The 17,188-nt window shown below is 41.3% G+C and overlaps 2 protein-coding genes across 13 annotated transcripts in view; one reads left to right on the top strand and one right to left on the bottom strand.

Annotated features, from left to right (window-relative positions):
- Positions 1-7,134, top strand: part of NFYA (nuclear transcription factor Y subunit alpha) — a 32,730-nt gene extending 25,596 nt beyond the window's left edge. For 7 of the 11 annotated variants that reach the window (XM_061564619.1, XM_061564617.1, XM_061564618.1 and 4 more), the window contains one exon: positions 4,830-7,134. In XM_061564619.1, the coding sequence (XP_061420603.1) occupies positions 4,830-4,934 (105 nt within the window). In that variant the 3' untranslated portion in view covers positions 4,935-7,134. Of the gene's footprint in view, positions 1-1,382 lie in introns of all 11 variants that reach the window. The other 4 variants (XR_009756043.1, XM_061564624.1, XM_061564622.1 and 1 more) reach the window with 4 other exon arrangements.
- Positions 7,135-11,813: 4,679 nt separating this feature from the next.
- TBC1D15 (TBC1 domain family member 15) overlaps positions 11,814-17,188 on the bottom strand; it is a 30,600-nt gene continuing 25,225 nt past the window's right edge. For both annotated transcript variants that reach the window (XM_061564612.1, XM_061564613.1), the window contains exons 13-17: positions 17,066-17,165; positions 16,719-16,816; positions 15,788-15,904; positions 15,277-15,363; positions 11,814-14,328 (exon numbers count right to left, since the gene is read on the bottom strand). In XM_061564612.1, the coding sequence (XP_061420596.1) occupies positions 14,053-14,328; positions 15,277-15,363; positions 15,788-15,904; positions 16,719-16,816; positions 17,066-17,165 (678 nt within the window). In that variant the 3' untranslated portion in view covers positions 11,814-14,052. The remainder of the gene's footprint in view (positions 14,329-15,276; positions 15,364-15,787; positions 15,905-16,718; positions 16,817-17,065; positions 17,166-17,188) is intronic.

Genomic DNA, 17,188 nt, shown 5'->3' with positions numbered 1-17,188 from the left:
TTTGCTTCACAAATATTAACGCACTATTATAGCTTGCAGATCAATATCAATGCTATAGTGTAGATTTATGGAATTTCAAAGAACCGTTTTATCTCGGCATTTAATTCTTGCCCTATAGTTTTCAAATGTTGACGTCTGTGTCTATAAAAGTTGTCATTTCGTTGGTAACATCCTGCATAATTCCATGCTTGTGTGACATTTAATCACAATAAAATTAACAGGGTCCAATTTACATATATTTTACGTACAAATTGTGTTGCATATTTCACGTTGGAAAATTGACATGGTGTGAAACTCTTGCCCACATTTAAATCTGTAGCTTCAGTTTTAGCCAAGGAAATACATTTGAAGGTCTGATGGAATAATTAAAATTATTGGAGTAAAAAAACCTGCTCTCCTGGTCTCGTGATCAAATCTCCATATTACATACTAAAGGATTATTTTCAATTGACCATTCATTTTTAAATTGTGTTAAAGTTGGGAGTTAAATTGTATGAGTGATTCACAATTGCTACTGTTAATGAGCTATATATACAGGTGGGTCTGTATATATTCCAGCCTTCCCAAACTTATTCAAATTATCGTACAGAGCTTAACACCGTTTTAATTGCCTGCTCAGACTCTCAAAAGGCAGATTTAATATCGGGTACATTTTCCAGATGGGTCTATTTTCCCAAGCAACGGTGTAGACTTGTCTGGGTACATTAGAAGTGTGACTGAAACGGATTTTCAGCTTTACTGAAATAGATTCACCTTGTCTGATGGAGCACTGCCAAATCCCCGTAGATCCCTAGGGGTGACTTTGTCACTGAAGAAGGTTGTAATCAGGGAGGATCAATTTGTCGTCTGTGCGGTGGCAGACATTTCTATCCTGTGTAACTGTTGATTAAAACCTGACTGCGCAGTTCTTTGCATGGTTTCAGATGCAACTCAATGGCAGTTAAGAGATCACGTTCAAAGTGACTTTCCTCCAAAACAAATGAGGCAGTCCTCGTTTTTATGTTGGCAGCTATGATCCAACTGTAAATTCCACATTCCTATGGTGGAGACCATTCTCTCCGTAGCACAACCACAGTTGGCTTATAATGAAGTTGTATTCGTTTTCTCAATCCTGCAGAGATGGGTTAACTCCCAGGCTTCTGGTTTGGAATAGAATGCATTGACCACATCATCATCATCTGGCTGTATTGAGAAATCAGTCAAATTGCATGGTTACACAAAGTAATATATTCATCTATGGCCTTACATTTGCTTTGCTACTTTCCTAAACCTTACAAAGCGCAACTTCCACAATGCTTGACTCATACGCTTTGCATTCTTTTTGTCACCATTTGAGCTGCTTTCCCGTGTGTAATGCATCGTCTGCTTTATTTGTCCAACAGAATGGCTATGAGTGCTAGCAGTGCTAAAGGTAGGCTAGACACATGCTTTAAAAGGTACAGTATCTCCTTCCTTTCGCTTTAGATTAGATGCACTAGGCTATGCGCTTGCAATCTCTGCCCATTGTCCACATTCATCACTCCATCAACATCAATTAGGGCTCTATGCTCCTTTAAGAAGCAAATTGAATACCAATGCAAAGTGGTTGTTGAATCAATTGTTTATATCCATGTATTGTTATGACACTTGAACTGAATAATTTAAAATTGCAGCATTACTTAAGTGGTCAGTTGATTCAGGGGTGAGAGGAGTGAGCTGGTACTACTGAGAAGATCCTGGGGTTTTAATCCAAGCATGTGCTTAGATTAGATTATCTAGTGGTAGTGGGTTGATGGCCTCAGCCTGGTCAACCAACGATTGCACAAAAAAACACATTACATTTTGATTCGCACTTAAATTGGATAAATAGCTTTGCTGAGAATTTAAAGTATTGGTTTGAGACTCATGAAACAGACTTTGCACTCCGTGATAGAGCTAAATTCCCTTTGTGTGGAACAAGTCAATGAAATTGATCTCAGTGGTAGATCTGTGATGTCTGCTTCCATGCGCCGTTCTCGAGCACTACATTTGGCATTGCTTGGGAACGCATTCCAAGAGGATGAGCACCAAGAAGAGATGGAGCAATGAAATTACAGGTGTTTGCACACTGCCCTACACACCCAGCAACCTGAGTTCCATTCCCCGGACAGGGCGAACATCATTGGTAATTATATGAATGGGTCCTCGGCCTCCCCTAAGTCAGCTCGGCCATAAATGAATAGCTGGTGTGATTCCAGTACAAACATGAGACCACTTCAAGATGGTGTGTTCCAGAACCGCCAATTAGTAACACAGTTCCGATTTGTCATCTTGAGATATCATTACTATTCTCAGCACAGCTCCTGCAACAAGTTCAGATTAGAATTATGCAAATAACTGTGTACAACTTACTATTAATTGTATTATATCATCACACTGGTTAGAGCCATTTGAGGTGTATGTTGCATTGACACTACACTGTCTACAAGGGCTAAATAATGTGTAATACAAATAAAAATGTCATGAGATCTGCACGACTTCTATTGGTCAGGGTGGTGGTAATGCATATAACAATGAGTTTTTACAATGCAAGTGCTATAGAATAGGCGACTTCAGCAGCGAGTCTCAGTGCAGATTTGTAAACTCAAATCAACCTGTATTGAATTTGTAGATGGGGGGTCAGCAGTGCTCCCGCAGCATTTGTGATTTTTTTAGTTTGGGACTTGGCACCAAAATAGCAATTATAAAATGTAATCTGTCATCATTGAGGATGTTATTCACACTTCCTTATCGATATGTATGAAGAACATCTGCTTGAGGCCCAATCAGATATACTGTACATTAAATTTCTGGATGTTCATGTACTCGATCCAGCATCCATGCAGGAATAATCAAGTTAGTACTACTTTGTAGACAATCGACGAAATTACAATGCATGGATAGGCTAACCCCCTCAGAATGAGAATATGGGATTTCAAACACTGGGTCAGCGCCAGTGGTGGAAATTGGACTGGCCATGAGGTCACTTGAACAGAGAGCCACTTGGATTTCTATTTTACTCCAATTATGATCGGCTATTGGTGTCTCAATTGTGTCTGTTTTGAAAGCCAAAGAGTTGGTGGCTAGCTGTGGCTATTGTGGTTGGAAGATGCTTCGTTGTGACCAAATATCAGACATTCTCATCCCTCTCCTCGTTTAAAAGACACTTGCCCTTGTGACGGTCATGGCTTCTAGCAATCGGGGAATCGATAGTGTCACACAAAAATGACATTGTTTAGAGGTTGGCCATGACTGATTATAGTCACTATAGCTGACATGACCCTAACAATGGCTTCTATTTTTAGACTAATCCTTAAATCTGGCCGGTTGTTTATGGTCAGATAAAATGGAGTGTAATTTGTCTTGGCGTGGTGGTGGTGCACACCAGTAATCCAGTGTTGAGGGTTGGTGGAGGGCACACATATGTGCATATTGGTACAGCAATGAGGCCGATGAAATTGTTCAACTGTATTTCCGAATGCGTGTGGTTTTCTCCAGATTGTCGTATCTTCACTTGTAAAATTGTAAATCAAGGAATTAGCAAAACATCCCCAATACAGGAGGCTCCTGAAATGTTACAATAAATTAAAATAATCACACAGGTATCCCTCGATTTAAGGATGTTCCGCTTATGAAATGTCGCATTCACACAATTGACAAATTATGAACCTTTTTCAATTAACAAATCGAATTTCCACGGGATAAAAATCTCACACGGCACCCGCCATGAGATCAAACGAGAGCCACCTCGGGAGGAGGCTGCATCATCCATCCACAGCAGCGTCACGGTACCCCCGCAGTGCAACAGTAATTGCCTCAACGTCGTCTTTACACTCATTCCACCATGCGGTTATTTTGGCGAGTTGCCTGAAAAAGGAAAATTTTAGTTTTTAATTATTCACTCGGCTTAATATGTTTATTATTTTTTTGTATTAGAAAAAGTGATATTAAGTGTATAGTTTTATGTTAGGAGGTAGACTGTCCAAAACACATGTGTATTTTTTGTTAGTTTTTAATTAATGGGGAAAGCCATTCCGATCTACGAAATTTCATTTTGCGCGTGTTTTTTTTAAGATCGCATCCCGTTTGCAAATCGAGGGACACCTATATTGTATAAGAAAATGGTATTTCAACAATTGATTAATATTTTCTTTGCAGTGCATTTAATTCCCTTGAGAGCTACATGATGTGATATGGGTGTGCTATATATACATATTCTCACTTTTGATCTCCTCCAATGGCTCTGGGTAATGTAGAATGCATCTCTCTACAAGTTTTTCTGCATTCATCGATTAAAACAAGACATTCGTATGCTCAAGATAACATATATAAATCCTCAAATTGAGTTGAAGGATCAACTGTTAATTATATCGATTAATATCAATACATACGGTCTTTTAATAAGTAAATCATGTTGACTACCTTTTCGCTATATCGAAGTTGTATTATTTTATACAGATCCCTTGTATTTGTGCAGAGGCGCCACCAAATTTAATCATGTGCACATTAATACCATAGTCATGCTCCATTGCACTCAAATTTTTTTACTGAAATCATGAGTTATTTAAAGTCTCGTCACTTACTGAAACACCCCAATATATTAGACTTGAAGTACAACGCAAAACAACTTTAAATTGAGTGTAATTGAAACTCGAATTGTAATAGAGTTAAATAAAGGAGGGGTGGAATGTCTACTTTCCTGGATAAATGATTGATTATATTTTTCACAGCATGTTATGTATTGCCGCATCACAGGATGCGGTGATTTTGCTCCTACAATCGCTCACCTGTGGTGCTGCCGTTCAAGCGCACCCTGCGTTTTGTCACCGCAGGGCACCGTCAAGGAGGACCACATGGAGAGCTCAGCACCTCTGCTCTCCAGTGACATTCTCACCGCTGTCACGAACGCCGATGTCATAGTCACGCAGGTGCAGTGAGGGCAGCGCCTGCATAAGGCGCAGCGCCACTGTCCTGCGTCACTGGCGAAACCAGCCACATCGTACACCTGTGAACCAGACTGACCGTGTGGTTGTCATGCAATGGAGGGCTGGAGCTCAGCTGTGTTGGGGATGAGCATCGGCGCACAGGGGTACACATGCACATTGAGATGCGTACGCTCGCGCTGCTGTAGGAATGTGCATACTGGCACAATCGGGTATCTGTGCCAATGCTTGGGCCAATAGAAATCTGTGGAAGCACTCAATTAAATTTCGATTTAAAGCTTTCGTGACTGCAGGGATTCATCTTCTTGGTTCTTTCGGTAAAGTCACGTAGAAGGGAAATAATAAAATAATAAAAATAAAACAATACAATAATTCTCACGACATTTCGGCCACAACGCAAGCAGCCGTTGTGGCCGAAACGTCGTGAGAAATATTTTATTATGTTTATTATTTCCCTTCTACGTGATTTTACCGAAAGAACCAAGAAGAGCACTCAATTAGTTACATACTTTGTTTATTCAAGTACTTTTGTTTATTCCACATCCATAAGTAGTTGAGGAATTGGCCAAACATTCCAAGCTAGACCCTCCTGCTGCTCTTGAGGCTCGGCAGCTTGGCTTAATTAAAGGACTTATTATTTAATAAACTACAGTAGTTGGGATCGTCACCCAAAGACATGCTCAACCACTGTCCTCTTTGTCGAGGTAGGCCTACTGTGGTTTGATCGAAACTTTAATGATATGCTTCTGTAGATCTCTTGGTCTTGGCAAATGAATCGTGTGCTAATGTTATGGGAACGTTTTAAGACCTCAAATCGCTCCTAAAATCGTCTTTTAATTTGTAAAAATATTTTTTTTACGAAAACAAATTAACGATGTATGCTCAACTTTGTATGTTTTGTATTTGTTACATGCTATTCACGATGTTTGAACATTTTTATATGGACGTTTTCTTTAGTAAACAATGAGCAAGCAATGACATTGCTTTTGAATATCTTGCTGCAACGTGTTTGAAATATTACGTCTCGTAATTCAGGTCTGTAGGAACCGCTTGATGTATGTGGAAGTGAAAAGGTTGGACAATGTTATTGTGGTGTTGTAGGCATTAACCCATAATCATTGGTGACACGTGACTGAAACGAAAGAGTAAATTAAATGTAACATTTAAATGAGTACTCAATAATGTGTAATGACCATGAATAAATCTCCTTTCGTAAAGAGTATTGGATCATTGTGCTCCTGCTACAAGGAATTAATTTTCACCACTTAGAGCCACCAATGTTTAGGAGCACCATCCATTACTCATTTTAAAGAGGACACGTTTTAGCTTTTGGTAGGACAATTTGGTAATGAATTCCATTGCATTTTCTATAATTTTATATACCTCAGTTTACATCGCACGCAGTGTTGTAAATATTGTACGAAACCATTTTTATAAAGTTGTATTTTGTGCCTCAAAAGTCAAGCTAACAGTTGTGTAAAAAAAAATCCTTAGTTGATGGATAATTCCAGCACTTCCACATATATCAGAAACCTTAATGTTCAACACAGTCATGAAGCAATTTCACCTTGTTATTACATTTAGTTTTCCATGCAGTTCTGTGAATACTACCATGTTGACATGATTTATATTAGACGTAGAACATTGAAAATAATGCCGTTCCCTTAGTTTTCCCATTCGTGATACATTTGTACATTGGTATAAATGTGTTCTAATGCTAAACACTCTGCATCACCCATTTCACTTGGTTGGCAGGTTTGTCAAACCTGCAACTGTTGTTAAAAATAGGTGAAATTGTCCACAGCGAAGTGCTTTTGTGACATGATTTTACTTGGGTGAAGGCTTTAAAATGGTGTTTAATTCATTTAAATCAAACACATGTTCAACACTTATTGGACATGAGATAGAAACAGGTTTGTGATACAATAATTAATATTAAATGTAGCCTAATTGGTTTTCATATGGATATTCAACTTGTCATTTTTACTTTTACGAATTCAGCACAATACTTTGTAACCTAGACAGTTTTATAAAGCAGTATTTTTTTACAAATCATTTGCAATATTTGGTTTTACGACTATGGCACATTCTCTTTTGTAACGTGTCACATCCATATCTACATTGTGCTTGTTGATATTGCACTCACATTAGGTAATCTGATCATTATGTGGCTGTAAATAAATTGTCCATTTGATACATGTGCTTGGTGTGTCATGTTTCTCACAGGTTAAAATTAGGGTTTAAAATAGGTGTGATTAAATACTAAAATGTTGTTTACTCTACAGCATCCCAGAGCTAATATTCTACGTATTGTTTATCTTAAGTTTAATTGTTTGTATTGTACTGGTATTGGGTACAGGTAAAGCTGCCATCTCCAGTAACACACTAAAATAGCCTCGCCACATTTCAGGATGGTATTTTTCAAGTGCCTTGCTTAAATAAGTCACTGACAGGGGAAAGGTGCGCGCTTGTGTCGAGGTGAGATTGCCACGACAAATATTGAATTTCTCACTTCTGCCTCCTGTCACTTTGGTTATGCAGCAGTTTCAACTCTTGAGTGCACACAAGTAAGTTCATGATCCGTTACCGATTCACTTTTTTTTGCACAACTTGGACTATTTGAATCCATAGGTGACACCTTTCACCGAACTCTGCAGCTAAACTTTAACATTCCTGCGGAGGGAGCTGGTAGGAACGTTGGGTTGCTCGGTCAATGGCCAGAATCAACGGAGGCGTGGTGTATTCCGCAAATATGGCCGACTGAGGGCGGGCACAAGCCGGCGTGAGTAGGTTAAACGTTTAGTTTTATAAGGGTACCACGGGGTGACCAACCCCTCCCCACCCAGCCCCTCCCTCCCCACCCTGCACGACGGACGGACACAATAATCCCGTGGGCTGGTGTAACCAGGAGGTTCCTACCAGTAAATATTAGCTTGACAGCAGAAACAGGGATTGCTGTTCCCCAGCACGACACTCTGGAATCTTGGAAATACCCGGCCACCGTGGCAAGATGTTAACTCCCTCGCCAGGTATGCAGGCGATTTTTCTTCGGGTCCTCCGGTTTTCCCTCCACATTTAGAATAAACATGCGTTGAGAGTATTTGGCTGCTATAAATTTCCACATAAGTCACTTCGTTGAGCTCTCATTTGTGGCGAGGTCGCTTCTGAAAAAAGTTAAATCGCTCCGTGGGCCTTACCTGGCAAAATAATAAAGCTTTTCATTTTAAATAGTTTAACTTCACAAAATTGTTGCCACTACTGCTCAACAAACTTTACATAATCTGCCTTGTACGATGAGAACAAACATAGCGGTGAAGGGCCAGTGTCCATAACAAAACATACATCTTCCGTAATCAAGCGAGAAACATTTTGTGGAGTTAAATCCCACACGCAATAGTTGTAAATGCTTAGGTGCCAATAGGATGTGCCACATTAAGTAACTGAGCCCATGTATTATTCAGTCGTGTTGTTAATGTTAGCGCAGTGGTAACACTTGCTGTGTGCTTCGGCGACAAATTCCTTGTTTAGAATCCCGACTCGGGTTATTTTTTTTTGTTGAGTTCGAATGTTCTCACCTCGTGCATGGGTTTCATCTGGGTTTTCAGATTTTATTTTTTGCATTGCTTTCACAGCGTGCAATGCACCGAGTAATGCCCTGCAGATAGTGGTTCTTTAAAACAGGACCTTAACGGTGGAGAAATAAAATAAAGTAAATCGTCAATTCTAAAAACAATGGCAAGTCTACAATGAACACGTGTACCCTGTTACAATTAATAAAACATACGGTGTAGACACAAGTGTAAAGCATGGCATGCCACATGCATGCCTTCGTCATTGAGGCTACTTCTGAGCTGCTGTTAACGTTTCAAGACGGTAAACGATTCTTCTCGACATGGGACCTTTTTTGCCAGTATCAAAGTATGAAAACATAAGAATCGGTTTTACCCGTTCTGGCAATAGCACAGGTGTTAAGATGTTCAAGCACAATGCTGTATAAACCTTTTGCAAGGAATCATGTCTGTATCCACCACACTTGTGGTGAACATGCACACAAAAACATGCTCTGATAATGATTCCTTGCAAAAGGTTTCTATTTGGTGTTTGAACATCTTAACACCTGTTTTATTGCCACAAAGGGTAAAACCTATTCTTTTTTCAATTGTTCTCGAGTCTGCAAAAACATGCACCCCCACCTAGTGGATAATTTCGGGATTCCACAGGGCGTATAAAAAAACTAATTGATGTCATCTTGATTTGAAGATTTCGTGACTGCAGGAATCCATAGCCCGATGTAACCAGATTGTTTCTGCCAATGGTAACAGTAGTTTTTTATCCTGTTCACAGCTCTAAGGCATAATAATAATAGGCTTTTTCCCCTTTTGTCTGGCAACAAAACTGAAACCTTTTTACAAGGATTCATGTCTGCATTAACCACAATACTTTCAGTCAAAATGCAAACAAAAAACACCCAGCCCCTCCCCACCCTCCCCTCTACACCCAGCCCCACCCCTCCCACCCCCACCTTCCCCATATGCACGACAGACAAATAATCCCTGGTGGGCAGTGTGGAACCTGTTGTTCCTACCTGTATCAACCCTTATCTCCCATCTCCCTGGCAACACCTCCGACAACCGGTCGACCCCGTTTGCACCTGCCGTGCAGTTTGTCCGTGCAAACCTCACGTTTGCACGCGTGCCCCCGTTTGCCCTGAGTTGCCCTCGGCTGTGCGCACACCGCATATTTCACTCCTCTCCACTTGGATGGGAGACTGCCTTGAGATACTAGGTGTAGACTCGGGCTACCTGATGGCAGTACACCAATATATTGACAACCCTCTGTGACCTCAAACCACGTGTCTTATCCAGGCCCAGTTAATCCACTTTCCTCCCACATGTCGCTCATTACTGGAATTGGCTAAGCACCCCAATGCAGGACTTCTGTAAAACATGAAGTCTCGGCGAGGACTTTATGAGTATATGTTGCTGTGTGTGTTTTCAGTGATCAAGAAATGCAGATTCAGAATATTCCAGCTTAAGATTGTGCCTATAATTACAGAGAAAACTCATCATGGGAATATGTTAACGATCAAAGGCAGCTTATGCAAACGCAATCGGTCATGCCCACTGCGGCTCAGCCCTCATTAACATGCGGTTTTAAATAAAGAACTCGTTAAGATTATAATGAAGCGGTAGGGCATTAGTTAATGCACTGTTTATGAACCCAGCGACCCGAGTTTAATACCTGGCCATGGCAAACATCAGTGGCGAGTTATATCTTATCCCGTTTGGGCACCCCCATTCAACTGTCATTGACGAGGATAGTGAATATTCAAAAAATAGTCTTTTGCCCGTCTTAGGACGAGTGTATTTGCAGTAAATCTGAAACTTGCAAGCGAAAAGCAGAACGCGACGTGATACTCATTGCATCAATTCGTGTGCAATTTGGTAAGGGCGCGGTGACACAGACCTATTTCATTTAAAGGTTATAATCCCTTGTTCAACACGACGTGGATAGGTTCAAAGACAATCACAAAAATCTACGACGTTTCGATCGCAACACAAGCGGTAGTGATGACGGCCGCTTGTGTTGCGTTTGAAACGTGACTTTACCGAAAGACCCAAAGAATATGAATTGCTGCAGTCACGAAAGCTTGAAGTCAACATTCTGTCTCAACAGCAGCGTTACAGAGATTGCGTGACGTGAGGGTTGTGAGTTGACGCCGAGGGGGGAGGAGGCGCCCCCCCCCCCATGTGGAGTGACATCACCTGCTAATTAATATTAATGGGGGGGGGTGTGTCTATTTGGACACGTCACCTGTTCATGATTATTAATGAGGGGGGCTGGCCGACGTAGAGTGACGTCACACGCAGGACACACAGACATTCTTGGCTCATTATCGTCGTAAATCCCCCGTGATCGATACGGTGTGGTCAGGCCTCCGTCCAGCAGTGGATCGACATAGGGATGTAATATATTTATATATTCTGCTAAGTTTGTGTGTTTTGACAGCTGAGTTCACCTGTAGGTTTTAAAAGATAAGTATATTTTTGACATTTCACAAAACTGCATTGCCAACGTCTTACCATTGAACTGTTTTGGCCATATTTGTGTTAGTGAACATGGTTTGCAATGTTATGAGGGTAACGCAAAAGTGCATGTCAGAATGTACACACCAAGCATATCAAGCGCACTCACTTGGACAAATTTTAATTAAGTTATAGAATAACTGCCCAATGCCTAATATACATAATTAGTGCATTGTAAGGTTTTTTAGGTTTTAGGCAAAAATAAATGGTTGACCGTACTGACATCACCTATGCAATATGCAGACACCACATAAAACACCAGGCCTCCGTTCTGTGCCACCTTAAGTTTTATTTAAATCACCCCGTTCATATACAAACGCTATTCTGTTGGATGCCATGATCCAGCGTAACGCGTTGCGTGCTTTAACCTGCAATGCCGTTTCAGAAATTCAATCACAACGCCTTTAATTGAATGCGTCAACATAAAGCTACATTATTGCAATTACATGTTTTTATTTCGATTACTGTATGACTTTCTAAAAATTTCTTATTAGGCATAAAAAAAATCTTACAAGATACATTATATGTTCACCTGAAAAGTCCTATACATGTATCAACTGCACAACTGCCCACATGAATCCAAAATTAATGTTTTACCATTCCATGAAATGACAATTGTACTTTGAAAATTCTTAATATAGAAGCAATGCAGCTTTCTTACTGTAATGACACATCCTTCACTATTTTTTTTAGTATTTCCTTCAAATAATTCGCTGTGTTGCATTCTCAGCCTTTAAGTAATTTGCACAGCTCGCTTTCAAAAATTAAAAAGTGCAACAGAAACGACTCTACGTACATTTCAGTTTAATGCAGCCCGACTGTGTATAATGCATATTTACAGAGAAAGAAGATAACAACACCGTCACCTGGACCCGGCGCACCAATGTTCAAACAAGGACCGAGGACAAAGTAAGGCTTACAAGCTTCAAAATAACAAAAATTAACCAAAATGGCAACGAATTTTACATGTTTAAAAAAAAAGGTTGATCTTGTGCAGAATTCACTATACATGTATTCAACTTTGCTTAAACAATCACAGCAGTAGCTGGGATATACAAGCAATCGTGCCATTTCAAAGGTCCACTCTATTACACACAGTACAGTGGATTATGCAATTAGGGTACGCGCGGGATAACTTGTTATTTTTGTTACATCTATTCGGTAAATTTTAAGACACTGAAATTAAATAATGCACGAACAACATTCCCAAATACTAAACTGCAGGTCGACCCTACCGTGGCATTTTTGTGATACTAAATTTCTAACTTGAATGGCAGCATATCAATACAGTATATTGCATGTCGTATTTTTTCCAATGATACATTCATCGGAAGAAGATTAGAAACATTCTAAAACTTCAAATGTACAGCCAGTTATCTATCCACTCTCTCATTTCGCGTTTAACTATACGGATGTGCAAGATTACTTGGTTCCAATAGGTGGGTCGTGGGTATTCGGTGCCTGTTGTGATGAGCAGATATTTGTTCCTTTATAGTAGACCTTTAAGGGGCTTCCCCATGGGGTCAGAGGGCTTCGCTGCTAATACATAAAAGGATAGTCAATTTTGCCTCAACATGTAAAAGCATAAAACCCGTACACTGCCATGCCATTACCGTAGACTATTCTAACGCCTACCTATTTACTACTTGTGACAGATGATTTAACACTGCTGTGTGTGAACTACTCAGTGGGAAGGAGACCATGCTGGCGGTAAGCACATGAACACATTCAACAATGTAACCTTTAACAAAAGGTCAATGTACTTTTTGAAAATGTTAAACTTACAAATAAATTAAAACAAATTTAAGCATCGTTTCAAAAACATAACAAATTAATGAGGGGTCATCACGCTTGCTATAGATGCGGTGCCGTTCCTCGTCTGGTTTTGAGTGTCGATACGCTCGCGACGTTGGAAACCTGTCGGAGGAAGGTTGTGGCCAAACACGATGGAACACAGAACCACTTTATGGCTTGAAACTTTGTTTCAGGAAGTTGGGACCAGGTCCCAGACTGTGGCATAGGCACACAAGGGCAGACATGTGCGGCCATCCCAGCCAATTACAAATAAGGCATTTTGTGTTATGTTCAGTGATTGCAGGGTAAATAGTTTGCGACATTTGAAGCGATCCGACTCAATCAGTTTATCATTTGACAATTTGGTTTGAAGACAAAAACAAAACACAATGACCACCTGCCAATTGAATCTATTGTAATCTATCGCCATTACTAAAGATAGGGACATCACATTGTCTCCCTTCGTTTTTTCAGCAGGCTGATTGGTTTAGACACTTAAATATAAACTCAATAACTATTAAAAAAACAAACGCATTGTAGCCCAGTGTCCTGCAACTTAGTTTCAAGTCAAAGTGGTCTCGTATCGCCATGGCCTAACGAAAGGTGTCCATACTCAATTGGCATGCGCTGCTGCAATGCAAAACATGTGCTGTTAAAAATAAACAAGCCTTGATTCCTCGTTCTCCCTTTGAGAATAGGTGCCATATTCCTGATTTACAATTACAAATGTAAAAATGCGTTTCTCATCTCTGACATTGTAAGTAGATTAAAGCGGTCCTCAGTAAAAAAAAAAGTGGTTAACGCCTACCCTATAATAGTGTTAGTGTTGGACAGAGTTAATGTTAGAACTTGGGCTCAGTTAATGGCTAGGGTAAGAGCTAAGAATGTGGCCTCAGAGCTTAGGGTTAGACCAATGTGATTTGGCAAAAGTTGGGATTAAAGCTAAGGGTTTGGAATTAGGATAATGGTCTGGGATTTGGGCTAGGACAACAGCTAATGTTTTGTGTATCAGCTGGAATAAGAAAATCGAGGGTATTCATTTAGGACTAGGGTTAGAGCTACGGTTTGGATTTAGTGCTAGGATTATAGCTAAGGTTCGATTTAGGTCTCAGTTTAAGTTTACAGACAAGGTCGGTGACCGTGTGTGTGATGCCGAGTCGAGGGGGTTGCCTTCGCCGAGTCAGCGCCGCCAAGAGCCCCACGCTACCCCCCGCCCGCCCGCCTGCGGTGGCTCAATTCCCACCCTCGTCGTCCTGCACGATCTCTATGCTGCTGTCGGCCATGCTGGCTACGGAGCTCTCGGCACGCGAGCCTCGAGCAGGGCTGTGGCTCTCTCCCACCCCGGACGGGCTGCTGCCGCCGCCGCTGCTGTGGCTGCTGCTGCTGCCACCGCCGCCGCCGCCGCTGCTGGTGCTGCTGCTGCTACTGTTGCTGTCCGACTCGGGCGTGCCGGCACCCACAGTCTCCTCGCCCATGCCCAGAATCTCCAGGATGGAGCGCGGAAGCTCCTGTGCACCGTGTGACAGGGGGACAGTGGGGGGAAGTTGAGGCCTGGTTTAGGTGTCGAGTTTGGTTTGGTTAACGAGGTGAAAAAACTCAAGGTGGCAGGAAGCGTCTCGTTTATCGAGCATGACCTCGGTCAACAAAATTGCAAAGCAAAACTAATTAATAAAGTTCAGCAATGAAGCAAATAGAAATCACAGCAAAAACAAATGTGTCACATGAGAAGTCGAAAATATTGTACGAACGTATTCAAAGTTAAATAACATTCCTTGTAGTGTATATTGGCTTGGGCAGATACTTTTCAGACTGATCATAGTATTATTACAGATTAAGGTCCGTAAACATTCAAGAGATATAGAGTGAAGAGTCACTCGTATGTAAACAGACAAGGATATTTGTCACATGCAACTGCAAGTGAAGTTATCGCAGAGAATCAACATTTTGGTTATTCTGGACAATACCAAATAAGCAAATGTGTGCACAAGGTGTATAAATGCCACATGATAGGGCCCTTTGTGATAGAGCTTGCTTAGACAGCGTGTGTGCATGTGGTATCACCTGCTGTGGCAGTTTGTTATGTTATTACAGTGTGACAAGTTATGTATCGTGACATTTTATCGCTATCAGCTGCATTATCCGGTTTTAGTGGCAAAACCAGGCTTAAGCAGGTTAACAAGTCGGACAATAAATAACGCACAAGAAGGCAATCACCTAAATTCCATAGCAGTGGCTGTGACAACTCCACCATTGACCACACCGACTTTTAAAACACCTAATCTACCATAAGTATAACATTTGGATTTACATGGCATCTACATGCAAACCTTATGTCTAAATCCTGTTCAGAACAGTGGTATACAAGCATGACTGGGAAAAATTAGTTGTATGGATTCTTGTTGTTTTTGGTAAGGGGAGGGAGAAGAGAGATGGTCATAGGCAGTGATGCCACTCACTTTGCACTGGCTCAGCTGCAGGTAAATTGCCTGCCCCCTCTTTAGAATCTCCTCCACGTCCAGCTTCATAGACAGCTCGTTCACATGCTGCAACACGGCAAGACATCCACATTGAGCAGCATTCACCACCACCACCACTGCACGGTTTCGGAAACATAATCACCGGTGCCCATGTCAAATGGTGCAACATTAACCGCAAAGTAAATATGGAGCCCGACATTATTATGCCGAGCTGTGTAGAGTAACATTACTCGTGTGCGCTTTGGTATATGCCCGAGTAGAGAAGGATATGCGTGTTAAACAGTATGGCTAGAGCACTTAACTCACAATGGGGCAGTTAAAAAATCAAGGAAACTTACAGCAAAAATGTAATAATCATCCTATTAATACACATGGCGTATCACTTTGATAATATCTACAGTTGAAGAAAGTATGTCGTAGCTATGGAAAGAGAAAGCCATACTGCCCTTAGATCAAAGTGCAGTGAGAGGTCAAGCAGACCGGTCTCTACCTTGAGGATCTCGTTGAAGCCACACTTGGCATCCATCATGTGCTGCCTCTCAATGTCGAGAATTGCGCAGCAGAGCAGCAGGTGGAAGTTTTGGCACGGCAGGCCGGTCCACATCACCTGCAACACGCAAGCACACAGAGGATACACGGAGACATGGGTATCATCTCAACAACACAGTCCCGAAGCCAAACTACAAAAGCGAGCGCTTGTCTTACAAATCCAATGCCCCCGTGTTTCTACGACTGTGAACAGATTTGAGAACTGCATGTCAAAGTCAAGTACAAATTTCTCCCAGAACAAACAATAAATGTTGGAGTTTTTTTCTTTTATGGACGCTTAGGGAGCAAGATGCGTTGTGATGACATGCAAAACAAACGGCACAATTTGAGTTGCAATTGATTGACCACATTCTCATGGCAAGGGTAATTTTCTCTCCAGGAAAATCGCCGTTTGATTTCCTACAAAACGGTACCAAATTGTATCAACCCCAATGTGATGATAAACAGTCCAAACCCTGACAGGAATCTGAACCTTCACACTTGCAATTGTGCAAGCAAGCTGTGAAAAATCGCAACTCATCAGCAATCTGCGTACCCGGTACAAACAGTCGCGCTCTTCACTGGCTTTCTAAGCCCCACCTGAGCTAGACAGCTCTTTTTCAGAAGTGACCTGGCAAAAAATGATAGCTCAATTTAGTGGCATTTCATGTGGAAATTAATAGCAGCCAAATACTCTCAACGTATGTTTCTAAATGTAGAGGGGAAAAACCAGAGGACCCGAATAAAAATCCGCATGGCCACAGGGAGAATATGCAAATTCCAAATATGCAAGTGTCAGGGTCGGGACAGAACCCACAACCTCCTGTATTGCAAAAGAGGTAGTTGACATCCCGCCACCGCCTCACCGCTATGAATGTGTGTGGCTGTCTTACCTCCCAGAGGCGCAGGATGTCTTGGAAGGAGAACTCTCGCTTGAAGCGAATGAGCAGCCATCGGAAGCAAAAGTACAGGTTTCCAGAGTCGTGCGTTTCTGCGATAAAAAAACAAAGTTCTATCGATGTAAAAACACCTGGAACATGAAATGTTTATCTTTAAAAAATTTATTTACTAAATTAAGATAAACATGGGTCGAGTTTTCTACTTCAGAGCAAAATTTAGTTAGCTAGCAGATATACTGTATTTTGTAAAAGACTCCCCCCCTTCCATCGAAGTCGTCTCTTATCTAGTTAATTTTGTATGCAGGATTAGTGCAATGCAAATGAGATCACTTGTCTCTTACCGAGGTAATCACAGAAGCTTGGGTCAAGCAAATGCAGGAGCTGACAGAGCTGCACGAGTTGAGTTTTCATTCCCTGCTGGCTCTCCTCGAAGTTGTGGTGCTGTGCCACGACAAATCACGCAT

This window comes from Lethenteron reissneri, chromosome 33 (assembly GCF_015708825.2).
Source record: "Lethenteron reissneri isolate LAM-NWPU_2019-01 chromosome 33, ASM1570882v1, whole genome shotgun sequence".
Taxonomy (NCBI): Eukaryota; Metazoa; Chordata; class Hyperoartia; order Petromyzontiformes; family Petromyzontidae; genus Lethenteron; species Lethenteron reissneri.
The sequence above is the reverse complement of the archived record's forward strand: the minus strand, read 5'-3'. Positions and strand labels throughout refer to the sequence as shown.